General features: G+C 37.2%; 1 protein-coding gene across 1 annotated transcript; it reads right to left on the bottom strand.

Annotated features, from left to right (window-relative positions):
• Positions 1–69: 69 nt before the first annotated feature.
• LOC124388978 (espin-like protein) lies at positions 70–23,289 on the bottom strand. The gene is made up of 10 exons (XM_046854152.1): positions 22,996–23,289; positions 19,830–20,020; positions 16,089–16,275; positions 14,048–14,230; positions 13,805–13,936; positions 3,283–3,426; positions 2,889–3,018; positions 2,541–2,674; positions 2,154–2,318; positions 70–2,065 (listed from the first exon to the last, which is right to left on the bottom strand). Exons 1-10 carry the CDS (start codon positions 23,287–23,289, stop codon positions 593–595), a joined length of 3,033 nt encoding a protein of 1,010 aa, XP_046710108.1. The 3' UTR covers positions 70–592.
• Between the last annotated feature and the right edge of the window lie 398 nt (positions 23,290–23,687).

The following is a 23,687-nucleotide window of genomic DNA, read 5'->3' as shown; positions in this document are numbered from 1 at the left end:
AGCAATACATTCAAATGGGCATTAAGAAAAGAACAAAGCAAATGTAAACACTACATTAGATAGTCCATATAAATTATCAAATGGTTTATTATTGCACCTCATTCACTGTGAAAGCTGTCAGCAGAAAAACGTTTACAAGGGTATTTTAAAGTTGTACACAGCAAACCTAAATTATGATTCAAACTAACATAGATCTTTATGATTAATTTTACACCATTGTAAAAAAAATGTAGTCAAATAACAAAATTTCAACAAGGCAGAAAAAACCTAACATTTTCTGGCTAGTTAAATAGCAATGTGTGCTTAGTTGACAAGTAGGGCAACTTATTTGGGAATATGAGTTCAAATTCCAATTAGGCAAAACACTCGATGGCTGTGAGGTGTACACAGCTAAACTGGCCCTGCTCTTGGTACTGTAGGCATGACATCATTACTCTCTTGTTGATCACAAAACTGCCAGCCAATTGTCTGTATCTTTATATAGAATAGAACAGGCAGCAAGTATCTGACATGAAATTGAGCTAAATGGGCAGGGAATGGCTATATCTAAAAATTGTCGTAAAATATAGACAATATTTCCAATGTTTCTGTATTACTCAAAGTCAAAAATCTCAGCCTCTTTTTCTTTCCAAAAGGCAAAACTCCTGTCAATGTACTTGCAGATCTCTTCATTGGTCAAGCTGGTAAAGTCTGCACTTCTCATAATGGTATCATTTTCATCAGGTGTTGGAGTCTGGATAATTACTTTAGGCACTGGTCTTATCTCTGCTTGTGGGCTCTTTTCTAGGCTTTTCACCTGTGGAGGCACCTCGCTAAAGAACTTAATCTTAATATCCTCAAACCCATCCTTCCATTCCCTATTTCCAGCCTCAATGTCTTGGATGACAGCCTTGTGGAAATCCCGCACTGTCTCCCAGCTATAATGACCCAAATGGTCAAACACCTCGAAGCACAGCAGGTGCCTCATCTTTCTCTCATCAGCTGAAAGGTCCTGTTCAAGGATGTGAAAGTAGCCTAGCATGAAAAGATCAAGTGTCAGAGAGTCATATTCAAACGCTGCTCCATTCATGCGGGGCAGGAACTGCTCAGGTGAGTAAAGTGCCTGCTGACGATTAAGCCTCCGGATTTGCCGTGATGGAACAATTGAGATCATGCTTCTCCAGTTGCCAATCATTTTGTTGATGGTGCTTCGTTGCTTAAGAAATTGTCCCAAAGAGCCTTGCTCTATCATCTTTTTTGGTGAGATATCCAAACTGGATTTGCGGTGAACTTGGCTCTTTTCTGGCATCTCAACACTGTCCAGGCTGAGCTTCCTCTGGGCATTTTTGAGAGTTACAGCATAAGCAGACCTCTTCCAGTGACCCAGGAAGAGGACGACAATACGCTCCTTGCGTAGGCTAGTGCTTTCCATAACATTGGTTAATTCTTCATTGTCCCTGCCTGAATCATTTTGCTCCACTTCTGCTGGCTCATCATTGTCTGAGGGTCTTATTAAGGCACTCTCAGGTGCTTTTTCCTCTTGCACACACAGTTCTGTACTCTCTGAATCCTCAGGAACTGGTGGACAGTTATTCTCAAAGTTGGACTTCAGATTGCTCACAGACACTCCAAATTCAAGAATCTCATTTTCAATTTCTGCCCTACGTCCCCGGGATGAATTTTGCCTCTCAAGGCTTTCAGAGAACACAGTAACAAGTTCAGAGTTAGGCATTTTGGAAGTAGACTCATCAGTCAAGTTAGTCATAAGTAGCGACATGCTCATGACAATGCCAGATATCCGATTACACCACAAAGGCAGTTTAACCTGTGTATTAGAGTTTCTGTACTGAGTATTGACTGTTATGTTGACAATGGGCGCTGGAAGAATGTTTCGGAGTTCCTCGACAAGGCGAGCCAGCTCCATCTCATAGCCCTTGCAGTTTTTTTGCATTGAGACACTTTTGATCTGCTTCTCCAGGTAGATGAGATCATCTTCAGTTAGCATCTCTCCAAATGGTCCCAGTATAGCATTGTGTGCTTGAGAATATCTCCAGCTGTCCATCTTGGCATATCTGTTTCCATTCTCCTGTTAAGGACATACAACATGGTTGTTTTCAATCCAAAAGCAGCTATGAGATAACTCAACAAATATCTACTGCAATCTTAGTACTTACCTTCCTTCTCTGGGCTTCATCATTCAGCAGTCTAGCCTGCAGCTGCCTCACCATCACTTGTCTCTTCCATTCAGCTATAGGCCTGCCCTTCTCATCAAGGGTTGGCACCAGGTAGTCAATATCAGATAGGTTAGCTTCCTCTGTTGGTAACACCACCATCCTATTCTAAAAGTAGACACCAAATTAAATATATGTATTAACATCTTATTTTTTATCACTAAATATTGTCATATGTACAGTTGCATACAGTACAGCATTTAGATTTTGTATCTAATTCATTGTATTTTTAAAACCAAACTCATTCAAAGCACAGGTAAACCTTAAACAACAAGCAATTTTTATACAACATTCTTTTAAAAAGAATAACACATTATTTAATGTACATACAGCAGGAGTCAATCTCTCCGATAATCCAGATTTTCTCAGTGAGTTGATTGATTTCATATCTCCAAGTTTCATCGTTCCCAAAAGCTTTCTCCCTTTCTCTGGAACCGGTTTACTGGAGTTTAAGTTCTTCATCACTGCAATGACATGAACATTATTTCTTCTTCTCATATGTTTCCGCTCTTGCTCTGATCATATTTACACAGCCTGATTAGCATTACTCACTATAGTGGAATTAAGTCATTTAGTGAAATTAAGGAAGGAAGAGTCAATAATGATGTCAGTTCCCATAAGCAACTTTCAGAGGTAAAAAAGGGGGGGAAAAAATCAGGCTCAATGAAGTTCTCTCACCCGTGCTGGCTATTTGGCTGTGCAGAACACTGCTGGTCAAAGTCTTTTTAGATGATAAAAGATGAGGGAAAGGGGAAGAAGAAAGAGGGAGAGCAGATGAAGCTTCAGGGGTATCTTTAGTCTCAGTCTGCTGAAGGAAGACATAATAATAATAGTAATAATCATCATCATCACCATCATCATAATCTTATGAAGCTTATGCCCACAGTTCCACCTATTAAATCAGTGTTTAGTAAAGCTACTTGGAATCTAGAAATTGAGACTTCTGTATTACAACATTATGTTTGCAAATTAGAGTTCAAACTAAAGATGATGTGATTAAATAAAACAAACACAGCTTTGTGCAAAATCGCAAGAAATGGGCCATAATTCCATTAATATTAATGCTCTTAACCTTAAGCCTTTCCATCTCTTGTTCGAGTTCACTGATCTTTTTGTAGTAGTCTCCCGAACTGGGTTTCCGTGACACCACTGGCCTCTCCCTCAGCTCGGCTTTCAAAGAATCACTCTCCTTTAGAAGTTGAACGGCACCACGGGGCTAAAAAAAAAAAAAAATCACACATACACAATAATTTATTTCATTTAGTTATCTGAAAGTTGTCCAACATTTTGCAGGCCATTAACAAAACACTCACAAACACTGGTTAACATTTTGTTACAACAGAACAACAAGACTACGTGTCCATTTCCGCCTCACACTTCCCAGGATAGGCACCAGAACCATTAGAACACCGGGTGAAGCAGTTAGTGAAGATGAATTCATGTATTTCTGGATACATAATGTTATTATATATCTATATACTGTATAGCCGTTTAGTTTCTCAGGACTATAAATTATTGTTGCTAATTATTGTTTTAATATTGGCAGATTTAATTCAATATTTTTGAAATAATAGTTACAACACTAAAATCAAGAAATGCCTGCTGTTTACCTCATACCTCTTACTATACGTAATGCAGCTACTTAATGTATTGCCTACACCTAATTCTAAACATAACTTTTTTGTTCAGAAGTTGACCAGTCAAATGTCTCATGTCTCATAAATACCAGACAAATGTCCCCTCAAGGTAAAAAAAAATTTAAATATATACCGATATATTTGGTCCATAAGAACACATGATTATACTTATAGCAAAATGTGAGAACACACACACACACACACACACACACACACACACACACACACACACAAACAAAACTTTAAAGGGAATGTTGATATGCAGTAGTACACTGCTGTTGCTCATCTCTATGAGGTGGTTCTTCGTGTTTCCTCTCACATGAGGCTTTGATGTCCACAGATCACAAAATACTCTGTGACACTGCTCGGATGCAGCTGAGGACAGACTTCCCAGAAGTTGTGCATTTCATAAATAGATAAACACCGGGTGGTGGGAAAAACTTTTAGAAAAACATGGTTATGCAGAGTAGTTTCAGAGAAATAAAACATTACCCCACCCATTCTTTCAGTGACCTTTTCACATCAGTTCAACGTCCTCACTCACACTCATCTGCTCATACAAGTGGCTTTAATCAAAGCCAGTGGACAGCATGGTGCATTTGGTTCCCATTAGCTAACACGCTCATCTGAAGCTAGAGCATCGGATGCAAAATCCCTGCAGCCCTCGCATTCTCATCTCTACCTCGCAGGCCACACAGGGACTGATAAGAAAATTACGAGGATGAGGGAGGCAGTAAATACTCCACATGTGGCCTTTCCGGTGATGGACAAAATGTTTACAGTGGGATCATTAGTGATAGTGTTATATTATATTGGAGGACTTTACAGGGAACATGAGGTTATACAAAGTTGAAGCAAAGTATAACATGGTGTATAGCGTGGAAGATATGGAAACACAATAAATCAAAACATACTCTATCATAATATTGTCTTTATATTTTGCACGGTCAGTATCTTAAAATCAGTACATTTCATTTTTAACCTCACAAAGCAGTGCATGTTTGGTGAAATTAGAATGATACAGTATGCTGTCTAAGGTTTTATTAGCATTTTATTGCATATTGCAAAATTGAGCTACATTCACTATATATTTTATTAGAAATACCTGAACCCCTGCACATGTATAACATTGTGTAATCAGTCAATCATGTGGCAGCAGTTTAATGCTAAAGTTATTCAGATATTGATCAAGGGAATCATATTAAATAGTGTGACTGAACATGGCATGGATGTTCAGAAATCCTGGAAATTTCACACACAACTATATGTAAAGTTCACACCGAATGGTGCCAAAAACAACCACTGGCCTACAGACCCCCTGCATACAGACTCCTTTTTGTTTTTTACACTATTCTAGAGTTTTTCACCTACTTTAGTGCTGCTGACAGTGTGTGTGTGTGTGTGTGTGTGTGTGTGTGTGTGTGTGTGTGTGTGTGTGTTGTTCTGAGGAGGAAAGTAAAATGCCAACCTGACAGTACGGAAAAAGGCAGCAGTGACATGGGAAGTCAAGCTTGTAAGTTATTGATGAGCATTCAACAGGCAAATGTAATAACAACTTCCAGCACCTCTGTGTGACATGCAAGTCCTTTGTGGAGGGCAACATCTGATCACTTGGTATGAAATAGAGAGTTTCTCCACAATGCCAATTTGCAAATTCCTTTTAAACATTGATTCTGTGTTCTAGGTGTTGATGTACCGCTTCCTAAACATGCTTGCTAAATCCACTCAGCTGAGGAGTAGCCTTGCTATTTCACAGAAACATTGGCGGTTGGTGCATGAATTTGTGGAAACTTTGCCCAAGGATCAATAAGATGACAAAGTCAATGGTTCTGGGAAACCACAGACATTGCAGTGTAGGCAGGGAGTAGTTTTCATTGCACTTGTGCATAAGATGAACAAATGACAAAATAAACTTTATATTGTGCCTGCTTTGAATACTATGGTGGTCTTGTATAAATATGGATACTTTGGGTGCTGGGGTGGCCAGTAACAGTGGCCTATGCCCACATGATTAAATTGTCTTGGAGAAGAGATGGCACACACTTTTATCTACTAGGCATTATACAGGGTTCTCATCTCAGTTATGTTCCTAATGTCCCAATTAGTATCTCCTGTGAAATATTTTGAATTTGGTAGAATTTACTCCTCTGTAGTTTCTTTGTGGGAGCTTGATAGAGGTTTCAAAGAGAATCAGTTTTTGGGAAACAGGGATTTAAGAAATGGCAAACAAAAGAATGTCTAGTGTGCTTGACAGGAATTCAGAATGTTATGTATTGATATACCATCAATCTTTGTGTTCTTTGAGGATCATTAAGGTATAGAGGCTCCCTTTGGACAGTTACACCTTCTTTTAGGGCTAACTTTACAACTGCAGCTCTTTTTTACCCACAGCAAATTTACATTCTGAAGAAAATAATTATTTCTAAAATAAGGTCCAGGGGGAAGAAATTGTCTTTTTACTTTTGTAAAGATACAGCTTCTAGACATTTCTCTGAAGTGTCCACCTTCACCGTGAAAGGTTTTGAAGGGTCAGGATATTTAAGAAAGGCACAGTGATGAAGGCTTCTTTGACTTGCATGAACGCTCTGCTGAGAGATTCAGCATAGCGTTAATGGTGAAGCTATGCTGCTAAAACCAGTAATACATCCTCTATAGAAATGGGCAAAACTAAAACATCTTTCTATGCTTTCAAGGGATTCGGGGGCTGGATAATGAACCAGCTGTGGGGCCTTGGTTGGCCATATGAAAGACCATTGTGCACAATAATAGCACTGTCAATGACTTGGGGTTCAAGGGTGTTTTTTGCTTTCACCTAGACCTTCTCTTGATTCTTGAACAAGAGATCCAGACAAAATAATATTGTGATGAATTAATCAAGGTAGACCTGGTCTTCTGATATGGCTGCTTAGTTCAAATAAATACCCATGAGGATACATGGCTTTGAGTAGTGCTTAAATCCAGCTACTACCTACAGCTTAGATGCGGGCATTTCATGACTGTTCTACTGCATTTAGGTTGCTCCTGTTTGTGTATGAAGAGTCTCTCTTTAAGTTCCCTCAGGTGAATGGCTGAACACATATTGGAATAATTCGGGTAAACAGCTGACAGTGAATCAAAGATATCTGCTCATGTTGTTTCGCAACTAGGTGGCCCTGAGCTGCAACAGCCTCATGCCAGGAATTACGCACTGTATCCGATTTAGTTAGGAGGGAGAAAAGGGTAAGAAAGTACATTGGAAGGAAGCTATATTAATACATTTGAGCCAATATCCAAATAAACAGGCAAAATCTTGAACAGGAAACAAGCCAGGCAATCAACAAATAATATAAAATTGACTAGGCAATAATCAATAAACCTACAAATCCCAGGAAACAACAGAATAGAATGCATGGCCTGGGATAGAATGGCAACTAGGAGTGTTGAGTGGCAATACCTGAGTGTGATTAGTAAGATGGTGAATGTGAATGTGACAGCGTTTGTGGTGGATGGTTGGACAGTGTGGTTTAATGATTGCTGAAATTGACACTGATGTAAATGTATGTCTGCAAAAACAAAAACAAAAACAAAAACAAAAACAAAAACAAAAAAAAAAAATATATATATATATATATATATATATATATATATATATATATATATATATATATATATATATATATATATTTATTTATATAGTTTGTTTGTTTGTTTGTTTTTTATAAATATTTTTATGATTGGCTAAGGAAAAATTATGATCCTTACCATGGAAATACAAGGTAAACTAAAAATAAAAGTTGGAAGTGACAGATATAGCTTAGATTTTAAATAGATGTAACAACATTGTTTTGTAAATGTGATAGAATTGCACAGTTAATGTATAATTCCCTATTCAACCTTAAAAATGCTGCTGCAGCCATAGCAGCTAAAGCACTTATACCAGCGTAACACACATTACCATATCAGCCTCTCTGCCACAGTAGGAATAGCATTTCAACAAAATAATATACATATGTGTAATATATACTATTATTTGGTAAATCTATAAGCATAACAGAGACAAACAAGTGTCAGATCTATACCTTCTGTATGTGTACATGCATGGTGTTTAAATCTTGGACCTGGTATATTCACCTACATAACACATATACACACACTTTTGATTTACAACTTGGTAGCTTTAGGACCACCCACCTTTGTTAACATTTAACAAACTATATAATGTTAAATCATGTTTATACATTGACTTCAAAGCTCTGGTGCATCTGAATGTGAATGTAAAAGAAGTGGAAAAGCTTTAAAGAGCCGATTCTAAATCCTCACACCGTAAACACATAGGTCATGTTAACCCATATAAAAACAATAATAAAAACAGGCCTGGTTTTTAAAGTGTGTTGATGGCATAAACACATTCTTTCCATATTATCACTTCCCACATTTCTGTTACATTTAGGCTTCCTGTATTCAAGCTGCCTGTATTCAAGATGGCAATTGTTTTTCCCGTATGACTCTCACACACTTAAACACATCAAACTAACAACAGTCCCTATGCATCAGTTTCAGGCAAAACATTGCCAGAAAGCTGTGATGACACAAGCTTCAGTTACTGTAACTAAAGTAACACAAGACACTTGGAAAAACAGCTGGCATTTTTGACAGCTTCCCCTTCGTTTTTTTGTTCTTGATTAGCAATGCTTCTCATGATGACAAATATTCATAATTAGTATACAGACAAATATATAAAACAATAACATTGTCTTCACAAAAAAAGATACATAGGAAAACAAAATCAGCATCATTATAAACAGAACATGATAAACTGGACAACAAACAATCCATTTCCTCCGTTGATCAGTAAACCTAGCAACAGTTACAGTACTTACCAAATTACTCTTAACCTGCAAGTTATCCACAGAGCTGTGCCTGGCAAAACATTAACACACATTCTGCAGCACAAAACCAGCCTCTACTTCACACCATCAACAACATCACAATCACTAGCGAGATGGTACTGCATCCAATAAGCAATTCACTCTGATCGGAGAATGTCCTCAATAATTAAAACAGTGGATTGGATAGCCAGAAGTGACTGTAATGTAGGATTAAACCAACAGCCACATGCAAACAAACAGTGGCTCTATGGAAAAGTAGCAACGGAAGTCTCTTTAATCAATTGAAGAGGAGATAGACATCGAATCTGCCTCCCACTCTACACACACACACTGCTTGGCAGCTCTGGCCACACGTGGTTTAGGCAAATCATTAATAATGGAAATAATCAGTAATTTTTTTACTTATCTTGGAACAACACTGGTTCTGAAAGTCCGTACAAAACTGTTAAAATAAATATTTAGCCAATCAGCTACTCCAACACTGCCAGTCTATTCAGTGTTGCATTTGAGACTTAATAAGTTCCAGCACTAAACACCATCTTAGGTTAAAAGGAAAAGACCACTCTACTTTTTCTCATAGAAAATAGGTTCTTTGTTTGTATTTTTGGAGAAATGCTTAATTGTTTATCACTATATCAACACTGAATAATGTGTTTTTTCTTGCCAGAAAAGGTCAAAATTAGAAACTATTATTATTAACGATAAGCAACGATACTATAATTATCAAAAAAACACCTTTTTTTAATAGAGTGTAAAATCCAATAACAAAACCGCACTTAAATTACATGGACACATTTTCTTCTTCCTTTTCTTTGTGAAAGCTGCATGTCAGAGAGTAGTGAAAATGGGCATGGCACTGTTCCTAAATCCTCATTAGAGGCAACATAATGGACCTCTTGGCCTGGCTTTCTATCCTTCTGCACCCAATTCCAACTGACCTTCTTGGTTCAGATATCACAGATCAGTGTTTTTTTCAAACAACATGTTGCTGAGTCAGACAGTGGCTTAGTAGGAACATGGTTAGCAAATTAATCAATGGTGTGTATTGCAAGAACAGGCCATTCTAATTCTTGGTAATTAAGTGAGCTTCAGAGTTGATCATAAGCTCATCTTCACAGATCAGTGGCTCCCCTGTATGTAAGACCAACGAGACCTACCACGGTGTCTCAATGAAACAACAGAAGGGAGCATATCATCTACCATCGAGCCGCCCAGACCATTACTCTGCAGAGTTTATTACAAGCACAACTGGCTTTTATATCCTTTCACAAGAACTTCACTAACTGGATCAGGTGTTTTAGGGCATCGGATCTCCAGAGAAGAGTATGAAGACCCATGATACAGTGTCACTGTCACGCTTTACTAATCAGCATGCCTTTCATTTAACTTCATGTTCATGGGACACGTGCCAGCACACAGCTGTTCCAGTTAGAATATTTGGCTCACTTGTGGTAAACTTGATCTAACATCAATATCCTTAACACTAAAGAATGAAACAATGAGCATTCTTGTAATAGGACTGTAGGCTTGACAAGAAACACGTTTGAAGATTCTGCCCGATAATTAAGACCATGTTAAAGGCAAAAGACAGCTCTATTATCACCCTCTAGTGGCTAAGCCACATCCTACTCACGATGGACATTCCACACTGAGATGTGGAGTCTGTTCAGGTCAGAGATCATTAAACAATAGAAATGTTTCAGATATTCTATAAAAATAAAATAAAGAAAATAGCATCCTATTGAGTTTTCAGGGCTCTGGTCAATTTTAAAATCCCTAATGTGTCACCACCAGCTGGACACAGACATAATCATGGGTGGGTCAGGCATACAAAAGTTGCTCTACAAACCAACAGGTCCTTGCTAATAGAAAATATCCAAGGAATAAGCAAGTAGTGGGTACACAACATACATTTCATTTTGAAAGTTTTTTCCCTTAAGAAAATTATGTTTCACAAGAATACATCAACACATCATACTTTTTCAATAGCATAGTGCCAATAGTTTTCAAATATCTCTAACAGGTTGCCATTTTACTAGTAAATCTCTAATCACTACCAGAAATCTTAAAGCTCATTTATTTATTAGGCTTGTTTTTCCTGCTCTTTCACCAGCTAGTGATTATCAAGCCAAATGCTGCATTTTAATATCTTGTCAATCAAATAAGCCATGTTTATAGTATATAAAGTCAATTCACAACATATTGCAAGCATAAGCTGGTAAAAGATATTTTTCAATCATTTGTGTTGCTTTTAAAGACAGATGGTCTCTTCCATTCCAGGCCTAGTGTAAAATGAGGAAGGCATGGATTTGTGTTGTAACTAAAACTTGTACTCTTGTGTTTGGATTTCAGCCCTCCGACTGGTGGGCTGCATTCAGGCATGGTGACCTCTTTGGGATGAAACCAAACCATGAGGAAATGCCTAGCACGCAACTCGCTGGCCAGCATCCCAAACAATCCATTACAAGCACCATGAGGAAATAAGAAGGCCTGACCCAACCGTGTTAAGGAGGAGTAAAGCCATAAAAACAAGTTAATGTGCAAGTATTTAATACAGAATGGAATATATTTGAAAAAGTACATCTATTTTGGGGGATTATGAAACTTTTGTGTTTTGTACAGTACCACGAAAGATTGGAGCTGAGAAAAACAAACAATAACAAGACCGCAATTGTGTAAAATGTGTGTTCACTTACAGCTGCAAATCTTAGATGATTCAACAGACATATCATAAAATATTGTGTTCACATGAACCAGTATCTATCTATCTATCTATCTATCTATCTATCTATCTATCTATCTATCTATCTATCTATCTATCTATCTATCTATCTATCTATCTATCTATCATACCTTTATGCGTTCTCTTTTTATGGTTTTATCTCGGACTAAAGCTTTCCTTCCCCTTTACCATTTGCACAGTTTAAAACAACGCTTTACAATATTTCAAATAAGCACTTTACTGCCATACCAATTATTTTTCTTCACTATATCATTAAAGCAAGTAGAATAAACGTAAAGAAAATAAGGTGCACATTGAGGGTTACAAACATCCTGCTCTCTAACCCTGTTCTGGATTAGATTTCTGCTTCCAAGCAGTGAAACAGTAAAAACTCTGAAACTGAGCTGCTGGATTCCGTAACCAGCTCTACCTCAGGCCAGTGAAGAGAAGGTAACCGATATGCTCACAGAGTGTAAAGGGTGCATACAGCAGCATCAGATGCCTTTCCAACCCCCTGTGCTAATTAACTCCCTATTGTTCACTGAGAGTTAGTTATTTCCGGAGTTTGATAGCACCTTAGCCTTCAATCAAGATATAAGCTACAGAATCTTTATTTAATTATTCACATCCAGTCTGGGGCAATGCTCACAATGACTAAAAAAAAAATGCAAGCTTTAACTTTAAATATGCAAAAAAAACCTTTTATCTTGGAAAGATGTTTTTAGCAAACAGTAAATAGTTTCATGAATTCAGTAAAAAATTCACTTCATATTTTGTATTTATTAAAACCCATGTTTTATATTGTGTACTTTGCAGCCTTTGTAAAAGATTGCATTGCTTTATTCTTGCTTTTAGTTTAACTGCTGCTGCACATATAAAATATTTTTGCACATTTGAGCAAATGTCTAAAAAAGTAAGAGTTAAAATAAGAGTTAAAAAAAATATGGAATCTGTGTCAAAATATTACACTGTATATTCAATATATACAGTAAACCTATTTTGTTGTTCAGAAATGGGTACAATACGTACATAAAATGCGTTATAATATGATAAATATGAATATAAAACATAAATAAAGGAAAAGATAAGTATATAAATATAATAGAGCACATACTAGTAGTCAGTGTGTTTGAATACCTAGATTTGTAGGTTTGTGAGTACTTAAAGTGATTTAAAGAAAAATGCTACAAATAAAGGGTATTTTAAAAAGGTTTTACAGAATAATTAATTGCAGTGATTCCAGATAAAGGCATTATAAAGAATATGCAAAATATATATGAGAGACCTTGGCAGCCCTACAGGATCATTTAAAAATCTAGAGTGAACACGTCATTCAAAAACCTCTGGACTACACACAAAGACTCTGAAATCTCTAGTTTCACTTTGAGACTAGGGTTTGGCATAAGCAGCTGTATCAATCAAAGCAAGCAGAATGGCTGAGAAGGAGTCAGAGGGCAGGAATTACTGTATAGGAGGCTTATGATTTCTATGCATCTTGTATTCAAGGCCAAACGATTCCACATGGCAGGGTGAGCATCTGGCGTGATTGCTAAGTTGTTCTGCATAGTTTTACTGTTGTTTGAGTTTTTTTTTAAATCATCATCATTGTGTAAAGGTAACTTGCTGTTTTAAATTTCAGATAGACTGAGGCATGCTGCCTTTTGCCTCAAACATAAAGCTGCACTCACATTTTTAGCATTATACTGTAGGATGAGAAGCATAACGACATTTACACTAAGTCATGCCAATAATAACATGCCAAGAAAGATGTAAATAAAGTGTAAAATAATATGTTTTAACTGATGTACGGCATAAAATGACATACTGGCCTGTGTTTAGTATAACTGTAATAATAACATATGCTAACAAAAGCAGAGTATTTTCTGTTACAAAACAGGAACAGTTGAACTTAGCTTAAAATGTAACATGGAAAAGTGCAAATGTGAAGAGATTGAGAGTGAGAGAGATTGAGTGATGTAACAGAGACAAAGACATTTTAAATAAGGCCTCTTTACTTATCAATCCCCAGTATTAATTTATTTAATCACTGCAGTATCCTGGTAAGATGTGTGATAGATCTGAAATGAAATATTGGGAATGTAGCAGGAATACACACTCTATGGGATCAAAACTGGGACCAGCAATATGTGAGGCAGCAGTGCTACTCACTGTTCAATCAATCTACCTATTTCCAAACGTGAAATATTGTTGTGTATGAAAATACCAAAATAAGCATGATTTCTGACCGAACAAATCATGCTAAGGTTTTATTTTTGTAATTTCTTTGAGAATTCACATACACCAACTAAAATGTCTAAATGATCTTATAGACAAAAAATAAATTAAATAAAAAACAGTCATCCTTACGTCTGTCTCCACTGAGCGCAGGTATCTGGCACACTCATAATGGCCATTGTATTCAGCCAGATCTGCTGCAGTGAAGCCGTCGACATCTCTTTCTGAAGGGCTGACCCCATGACTCAGAAGTATCTTGCAGCACTAAAGAAATCATGATACTGATTTAGGGTATGATTTATAACAGTGACAAAAACGCTCCCAACTTTTCAAGATGTCTTTGCCATTTCTAAAGATGCAAAATTAGGGCTGTACCTCCATCTCCCCATTCTCTGCTGCATCATGTAAAGGAGTGCCACCCCAGTCATCTTTGATGACCTTTGATCCAGTGCGAAGCAGCCTCTCCAGGATTCGACAATGCCCCCCACTGGCAGCAAAATGCAAAGCGCTGGCACCTTCGTTATCCTGGCTCGACAAGCTGATGTCCGTAAACGAGGCCTATAAATAACAAGCACAAGTTTAGTACAGTTTACCTGGCACAATAAACTGATATGAAAATGACATTAATTAGAAATACAATGTCATGGTGTTTCACATATGCACTAAAATATACAAACCCGATTCCAAAAAAGTTGGGACACTGTACAAATTGTGAATAAAAACAGAATGCATTGATGTGGAAGTTTCAAATTTCAATATTTTATTCAGAATACAACATAGATGACATATCAAATGTTTAAACTGAGAAAATGTATAATTTTAAGGGAAAAATAAGTTGATTTTAAATTTCATGGCATCAACACATCTCAAAAAAGTTGGGACAAGGCCATGTTTACCACTGTGTGGCATCCCCTCTTCTTTTTAAAACAGTCTGGGCACTGAGGAGACAAGTTGCTCAAGTTTAGGAATAGGAATGTTGTCACATTCTTGTCTAATACAGGCTTCTAGTTGCTCAACTGTCTTAGGTCTTCTTTGTCGCTTCTTCCTTTTTATGATGCGCCAAATGTTTTCTATGGGTGAAAGGGACTTATCTGGACTGCAGGCTGGCCATTTCAGTACCCGGATCCTTTTTCTACGGAGCCATGATGTTGTCATTGATGCAGTATGTGGTCTGGCATTGTCATGTTGGATAATGCAAGGTCTTCCCTGAAAGAGACGACGTCTGGATGGGAGCATATGTTGTTCTAGAACTTGGATATACCTTTCAGAATTTATGGTGCCTTTACAGATTTGTAAGATGTGTTTTCCAGCCTTGACCCTTACGCACAGAGATTGTTCCAGATTCTCTGAATCTTTGGATGATATTATGCACTGTAGATAATGACAACTTTTCTCTGAGAAACTCCTTTCTGATATTGCCCCACTATTTTTTGCCGCAGCATTGGGGAAATTGGTGATCCTCTGCCCATCTTGAGACACACTGCCACTCTGAGAGGCTCTTTTTGTACCCAATCATGTTGCCATTTGACCTAATAAGTTGCAAATTGGTCCTCCAGCTGTTCCTTATATGTACGTTTAACTTTTCCGACCTCTTATTGCTACCTGTCCCAACTTTTTTGGAACGTGTAGCAATATTTGGCATGACATTTTCAAGTCTCACTTTCAACATTTAATAATTTCTCTGTATTTCTTTCTTATTCACAATTTGTACAGTGTCCCAACTTTTTTGGAATTGGGTTTGTACTGTATGTACAACAAGATATGTAGATTAAGAGCATAAACAACTAGAAATGGTCAAGAAAAGCTGAGAGGAAAGCAACTACAAAGAATACTGCATGCCAGATCAGTTGCACTGTGAAATATATTATACAGATTTTAATACTTATTATTTTTGACATGAGGAAAATGTGCCACACTGAAAAGCAAATACTTCTTTCTTTTGGTCTTTACTTTTTTTTGCAAGAATTACACACTAATTCCAAAAGTTGGAAGTTTTAGTTGTATTCCATAAGTTGTTAGAATTTTATCCTGCCCAACAAAACTTGATCCTTGGAGAGGTTTTCCACATGATCTACGATGTCCGTGGTGCCTTTTCTGATCAGGGAAGAATCACACAGCACACAGAATGGCGCATATGTTCTTCTTCAGTTTATTGCAGAGTGAAAATGACAGATTAAGTTAACTAAATACTATGGTATATCTTTTAATTTCAATTGATTTGAAATTTTAATTCAAATTCCCATAACTTTCAAAAATATATATAAAAAATTATATATATATATACAAAAGACAGTAGTTAAAAAAGTAGTACATTAAGCCATGTTTTGTTTGCTATCAGTAAACTTTGGCGATTACTATGAAACAACAAGAGATAGCATTGCTGATATATTCAAACAAAGAATGCAAAAGCACGCACCAGCCAAACAACTAGAGGATAGTGACCCATGTGAGCAGCGGCATGCAGAGGTGTCATGCCATCCTGAGCTCTGAGATTAACATCAGCACCACAGTCCTTCACAAGATACTCCACCACATGCAGATGGCCCTCCTGACAGGCCAGGTAGAGCGGTGTTGCTCCCATGAAAGTCTGACGATTCGCACATCTGTGAAAGTGCAAATCATCATGTTGGAACAGCAACATAAATAATAATTAACATCTTATGGCACCCCTGACACATCCTGCTATGCTTATTTAAAGTACCCAACACAGAATTTTGAATACAGTATATCCTGTTTGCCTCCCTCTAAATCAGAGGTCCCCAAAGTTTTTCCTATGGAGGGCCAAAGATTTTACTTGATTTAGGGGTATGGGCTGAAAATAAATGTTGCATTATACCAATATATATATATATATATATATATATATATATATATATATATATATATATATATATATATATATATATAAAATGAACATTGTTTAATTAAGCTATTCATTGACCACTAATGAGAAAATGAAGCTGTTTCAAAAGTTTTTTAAAGCCATTTCTTTCCCCTTCTCAAAAATATTGTGTCAAATCAAAGGTCACCACAGACCAACTTTGGTCCGCAGGCCATACTTTGGGCATCTCTGCACTGCAAATGGTATGGATACAGTTATACAGTAAATTCAAGATAAGATTCTTGGAACTAAAAATTTACATATTAAGACCACCAAGTTGAGTTTCTCAAGATATTGTTTGTGGCCACAAAGTACTTCACTTGTGGAAATGATTATATTTTAAAATCACTTAGACAAAGAGACATGAATTGAGTTAAACCATTGTGACCACAGATATGTAAGCATAGAGATCACTCATAACATTTTGCTTATAGTCTTGGAATGATGCATAAACACATACTGGAGTCACTGATGTTGCTATGTGGATACCAATAGCAAATCCTCCATTCCTGACACATAATAAATTGTAGGCATGTATTAAGGACATTCCTAATAAAAGTGCATTGGTATGGTATCTTATGCCCACAATAATTCATACCCACTTAGTTTGTGGCCTTGAAATATAAACTTGTGGCTGCAATATATTAACTTCCAAGCTTAATATATGAAATTGTGACTACGCTTTATTAAAATGAATCACTGTGTATCCTCAGCAGCTTCACATATTGGTGTAGACCCATTACTGAAAAGCTGCTTTGTGACACTGTCTAATGGTAAAATCACTATACAAGTGATGGTAAATTGAATTAACAAGTAATAAGTAATAATAGTCTTTTGACCTAGAAATAATAATCTATCTGAGAACATTATCGGAAAGTCCGAAAAATGTATTGTTTTTTTATTTTTTTAAGCAATGAGATCAGATGGAAAGATTTTTCCACAGAGCCAAAGATTCCAGTAATCTCACAGGGCTTTCAGCAGATATTTCAACAAAGTCACACATTGTGCTCAGATCTGCCAAGATAACGATCTTCACGCTTATCTGCAACTCATCAAAAACAGAGCTCTAAATATGAACTCAAACTCTAAATATGAATTTCTCATCCAAAGCTAAACACTCTTCTTTGTTTCTGTGCCGTGAAATAAAATCATAATTATTCTAAGAGACGTGTTGTTTTTAAAGATCTGTGCTCATTTTGTATGGCAAACTCTTCATCCATAATCATTTGAAAATATTTTAATTAAGAATTTGGTGCATGTTAATGTTTATATCAGAGCGTTGTTGCATTTGCTTTTGCAAGGCAAAACATGTTAATTTCAATGTATCTATCCTCTTAGATTATCATTTGTATAGTAAGAACTATTGATAGTCTTAAAAAAAAAAAAATCAGTCTTAAAGTTTTTATTTAGCATTTTTGAGGCAAAAAAAAGTTAGTGTAAATAAGATCTTAGTATTCCTCGCTTATTATTTAAACATAAACTATAGACATTAGTGTTTGTATCATCTATATATCTATATATATTATTCCCTCAAATGAACTATATGGACTAAACACAGTGCCTCTTTGAAAAAAGCAAGGACCAAAAAGATATAGATTGTTAAGGTTGATGTGGAAAACTTGAGTTCTCTGCACAGTGCTCTGACCCCCACCCTACTGACCACCTTTAGGAGAAATTGGAACAGTAGACCTTCTTGCCTGACCTCATTGTCCAACCTCACCAATGCACTTGTTCCAACAGCCACATTGTTAAATTAAGGGCAAAACCTTCCCAGAAGAGTGGAATTTTAGCAGCAAATTGGGGAACAACTTTGGATTAAGATGTCAAGCAGGCATATGGGTATGATGGTCATGTATCCACATACTTTTGATCCTACAGCATGTTGTATCAAATGTGTACTTTGAGCAAAAATAATAAAAGCTAAGTAAAGCATATTGAATGAAAAGTCAACCTATTTTTCATCTAAAATATGTGAGTTATAACATATTTCCACACCAGGTCTAAATGCAGATTGAACACCACTTGCACACATGCATAATATTTCTCTACATGCAGGCTATTATTTTTTCTCTTTTCCCCACCTATGGTTGATTTCCTTTACCCTCTAGTCAGCCCTTTCACAGTTTCACTCAAACATCCTTTCTCGCTCTACTGCCACATCACACGCCTGTTCGACTTGTGTGGCCAGCAAAACGATCATATTTTCTGATCCTTAACATGACATCACCACTTCACACTGAGACTTAAATAAAGCAGACAGAAATTGCTTTTTCAACCATGCAATGACTCCATCAGTGGGGTTATATCAATGCACCAGTAATTATACACTGCCAAATAAAGTTCTCAGTTAATCCCATAGGGTTGGTGCTAAGTTCATAGGATCACCTGAGTGTTTGGTTAAATCCAGCCACATCCCGAGGTAAACAAGGTATACGTTGGATCTAATAAACGTATAGTATTCTTTTTACTGCTCATTATTTTAGCAATTTTATTTCCTGTGTGAAATCATATCATAAATAACCCCTACTAACACTCGAGAAACACACACAGACATAAAAGCTATAATTGCTTTATGCTCTGCAGTATACTATCCTATAGTTATCACTTAACAACAACCTTGATATACTGTATACTGTAAAGCCACAATAATGTGAATAAATTAAACTGCTAGACTCTAGTATGTGCTGGACTGTATAAAATAGTAAGCAATTAGTTAACAACCATCATTTATTTCACATCTGCTGTATTTCAGTTAATGATTATTATTGTTTTGTCTCCCAGTGCAAATAGGGGAGTTTCTTACACCACTGCACTCAAGGCCAGTCACACACATTCTCACTTCTATTTGTTTATACCCATCTATTACAGCTTCAATTTTCGGTAAACAGCTTCTAATTTTTCACACTGATTTAAAGCTGGGATTTATGGAAGCATTGGAAAAAAAGCTAGCATTGGAAAAACGCTACATGAAATCACACCTGGAGATTCTAATAAGGGATAGTTCCAGTTGAATACTTAGAAAAGCTGTTTTATTAACTTAACATTTGGATTTCAATGAAGAAAATACCCTGTACCTTCATTTGTAAATGATAAAAATCTCAATTAATCCAAATTTAAGTTTTGGTTATAACACCACACAATGAAAACGCTGTCACCCACTGTCCTCAGGTAATTAGTAGACCTTATACCTAATTAAGACAAGTCTATTTAAACTGTATGTAGATGTAAGTGAGCACATCTGAGAACATTCAGAACATTTTACATTCAGTCTCTTACTCTGGAGCTTTTCCTATCAAAAGTTTCAGACAGGTAAGTTCGCCCCTGGCAGCAGCATAGTGAGCAGGGATGGCACCACAGTTAGTTTCCCCCTCAGCTCTGCCCCCAGAGGCCAGCAGCCAACCAACAACCTCAATCCTTCCAAACCGTGCTGCAAGATGGAGTGTAGTGGTTCCTGCATCATCCTGCTCCTGAAAGGTTTGTAGAAATTTAATTAATTAATTGTAGAAACTGAATAAAACACATACACACATACATACATACATGCATACATGCATACATACATACATACATACATACATACATACATACAAGAAGATTTGTGCTATGATGAATTAAAATGCATTTTGTCTTTAGTAAGCTACCAGAAAAGCTAATGATGATCACGCTGTTGTGCAATAGAGGGACTGTATCATGAAAAATTAGATTTTTTTAAATACAGAATTATTCAAATTAAAGAATGTTTTATTTGATCTTCACTAACTGCTTTTGTCTTTGTTGTGGTTGCAGTAGGTGGCACCTATTCCAGGAAGAAGTATTACACCCTAAAAGGGCTGCCAATCAATAACAATGCAATATTCATGCACACATGCAACAAATGTACATTTAGGGATAGTTAACATACTTGCATGTTCTTAGCATGTAAAAGGAAACTGGAAGAAAACAGACACACCCAAGTTCAGGCTCAAACTAAAGACATGAAGAGGCTGGAAAGCTACCCTCTTGTACTTCTGTACAATTCCTTCTATGTGCCATACAATAAGAACTGTAGGATTTGTATTTTTTCATAGGTGTGAGGTCATTATGATGAACATACAGTATTTTGCACTTTCAGTCAGCAGCACAGTCCACTTGCTTCAGTCTGTAACAGACCTATTTGGAGTAGAGAGATGGGTAAATTTTGTGTGTTTTCTGGCTCCTGGAAAGCAAAAAAACCTTTTAAAAGAGCCTGAAAAATCCTTTGTGGCGCCTGAACTGTATTTTTTTGTTCTTTGACAAAAGAAAAGCCAGAGCTTAGGCTTGTTTAGTATATCTTAGCTTTGACTTATTTTTTATTGTGAGACAATACAACGTAGGCTTTGCCAAAACATAAATCCTGAACAATGAATCAATTCCAACAGCAAGCTCACAACATGTAAGTAGTATAGAAAGATAATATTTACACCATACCTACGTGGCTTTGAACTAGCTCATGGTGCTTAATATAGAAAAATATCATATATTTCACAGTATAAGCCTTGTTTATCAATTTATTTGGTGGGAGTATTGCATGTCATTTCCTATGTGAACAGTAATGTTAATTAGAGCAGAGGTTATGTCCATATCAGGCTCAAAGACAATAACAAAAACCTTTTGTTTAATTCTAAGAGATAAAGAGAGGTTGGATGTCATGTTGGCAGCAGCTTCTAGCAAGCATTCAGTGCTAATATACACTTCTGCAAACCAGATCTCTAAATTGGCTCGGCATCACACTCACTCCTCCAGCAGTGTAATTAAATTAGGGAAGTCATCTTTATTTAAGTGGGCAGAGGAAATGTTTATTAATTATTCAATCCTCATACCACGTTGACTGCATGTTGGCATGCATTGCCTGACAAAATAAAAGCATTCACATCTCTCTGACAAACTTCAGCAAGACCACCAACTTGGAATAATGTTATCGCTTTAGTGAATGATAACAAGGCACTTAAAACGTGTACTTTAATCCAAAGCAGCTGGCCATAAATTTGATCAAGAGGTTGTTGAGGTTAAAAGAACTGGTTTGCATTAGTGGGAGAAAGGGCTGTGGGGTCTCAGAGGGGCCACATGCGCCACACAGTCCTCCAGTAAACAGCGAGCCCCCTTGGCCTCCATCTGGTCCCAATTAAAGCAGTCATGCAACACTACTATACAAAGAGAGAACGGAAAAAGTGCGGGTGATGTAACTGCACCATCCACACTGTCCTGCAGCTGATTATGCATAGGCTTATATTTATAACAGGTGGAACAGTCGGTGTTAGTGCTGTTTCGCACATGGGCTCGCTATCGCCCTAGAGATAGTTCATCAGGCAAGAATTTACTTTCAATCTCTACAAGCATGCTTTCAGACATGGAAATCTTGCATACAAGCACATCAAAAAATCAGCATAGTTTAAAACTGACCTCATTAATTGGACACTCTATGCCAAATGTTTCTGGACACCTCACAATTACAATTAGAGTAAGAACGGGCGCTTTGAGAATGGATTGGACTGTAGTTAATGTCAACAGTCTCCTACACTAACTCAGGAATACAGTTGGCTTCTGATCATCAACACTGTACCCCGCAACATTGTATATCTGCTACAAATGGACATTCGGTGCAACCCAGATGAGGATGGGTTCCCTCTTGAGTCTGGTTTCTCTCAAGGTTTCTTCCTTATGCCATCTCGGAGAGTTTTTCCTTGCCATAGTTGCTCATCAGGGACAAACTTACTTACAAAGAACATATTTACTTTTAATCACCACATTATTTGTGTAAAGCTGCTTTGAGACAACGTTCATTGTTAAAAGCGCTATACAAATAAAAATGAATTGAATTGAATTAAATTACTTTTTTTTTTTTTAGATTTGTTTTGAGAAGACTTTCTATTACATTTTGGAGTGTGGCTCTGGGGATTTATATTCAATCAGCTAAAAGAGTATTAATAAGGTCAGGCATTGACGTTGTAGGAGTCAAACAGGCAGCATTCAGTTCTTCTTAAAGGTGTTCATTAGGGTTGAGGTTAGTGCATTGTTTAGGCCATTTGACTTCTTTCACAAACCTTGTGCTAAAGCTCACTTTTTGCACAGGGCCATTGCTATGCTGGAACATGTTTGGGCCACTTACTTCTAGTTAAGAGAGTTTGTAATGCTACACCACACAAAGACATTCTAGACAATTTTGTGTTTACAGATTTGTGGCTTTGGTCTGGGGACCAATATATCAACGTTTTACGTTTAACGGTTTACCCTATGAGATGTTGCGACTTGTAAAACGTTGATATATTGTTTAACAGAAGCTGAAGATGGCTCTACACATGGCTCTGTTGATTTTCTAAGCAAATTTGGTGCAGTAGAATATGTATGTTAAGAAACTTCAGAACAGCATCAGTCACTGAGAACCTTTCAATTCTCATTCATACTGCTATAATTACCCGAAGCTCACCTGCACACTGCATCCGGCATACTGCACCAGCCACTGTAGCTCTCGTGTGTGGCCTGTAGCAGCAGCATCATGGACAGGTGTAGCACCGTTCAGAGCCTTGACATTAGCCAACAGTCCTGCTTCAACCACCAAGAAGCGCAGGCAGTGTAGCTGGCCACAACGTGCCGCATGGTGAACTGGTCCGGCTCCGTGGGCATCAACAATGGCTGCTGTCAAATTCCCATTTGTGAACAGCTGCTTTAGAGTATCTAGATCCCCAACACGAGCAGCAGCTATGGCTTTATGGAGTACCATCTCCTTACTACTCTGGCCATCTGAGTCCAGACTAGACACTCTCTAGCAAAGCTAAACCTGACCACACACACACATGGCTAGAGCAAGCTGATACCACAGTGGGGAGTCAGGATAGTGTATGTCTCAATGGCAGAGAGGTGCAGGTCAGGCTCAGTGAGCTGTTAAGTTAATGAAAGATGTCCTGCTATGCCATGAAAGTGCAGCACCTCATGGACTAGCAGTCACCTTTGTGCCCAGACTGACACATGCCACCATACCCCCAGGGCAAGAACAAACCATGCCCCTAGAAATATAAGTACAGACATCTGAAGGCATACGGAGGGTTAACAATTCATTCGTTGCCACTTGAGCTTTATTTTTAAGCCTTGTGTTAATTATTGATGCTCCTCTGAATAGCT

The sequence above is a fragment of the Silurus meridionalis genome, chromosome 1 (assembly GCF_014805685.1).
Source record: "Silurus meridionalis isolate SWU-2019-XX chromosome 1, ASM1480568v1, whole genome shotgun sequence".
NCBI classification, from domain to species: domain Eukaryota; kingdom Metazoa; phylum Chordata; class Actinopteri; order Siluriformes; family Siluridae; genus Silurus; species Silurus meridionalis.
Note: the sequence above shows the minus strand (reverse complement) of the source record. Positions and strands in the feature narration are given on the sequence as shown.

Bases quoted from the DNA above. Each gene is read 5' to 3' on its own strand.
- LOC124388978 (XM_046854152.1), bottom strand. From the start codon at position 23,289: ATGGTACTCCATAAAGCCATAGCTGCTGCTCGTGTTGGGGATCTAGAT. The intron at 20,021-22,995 runs GTGAGCTTCGGG...CAAACCTTTCAG, and splicing joins ATGCCGGATGCAGTGTGCAG to GAGCAGGATGATGCAGGAAC. The intron at 3,427-13,804 runs GTAAGGATGACT...TTTTTTTTTTAG, and splicing joins TGCGCTCAGTGGAGACAGAC to CCCCGTGGTGCCGTTCAACT.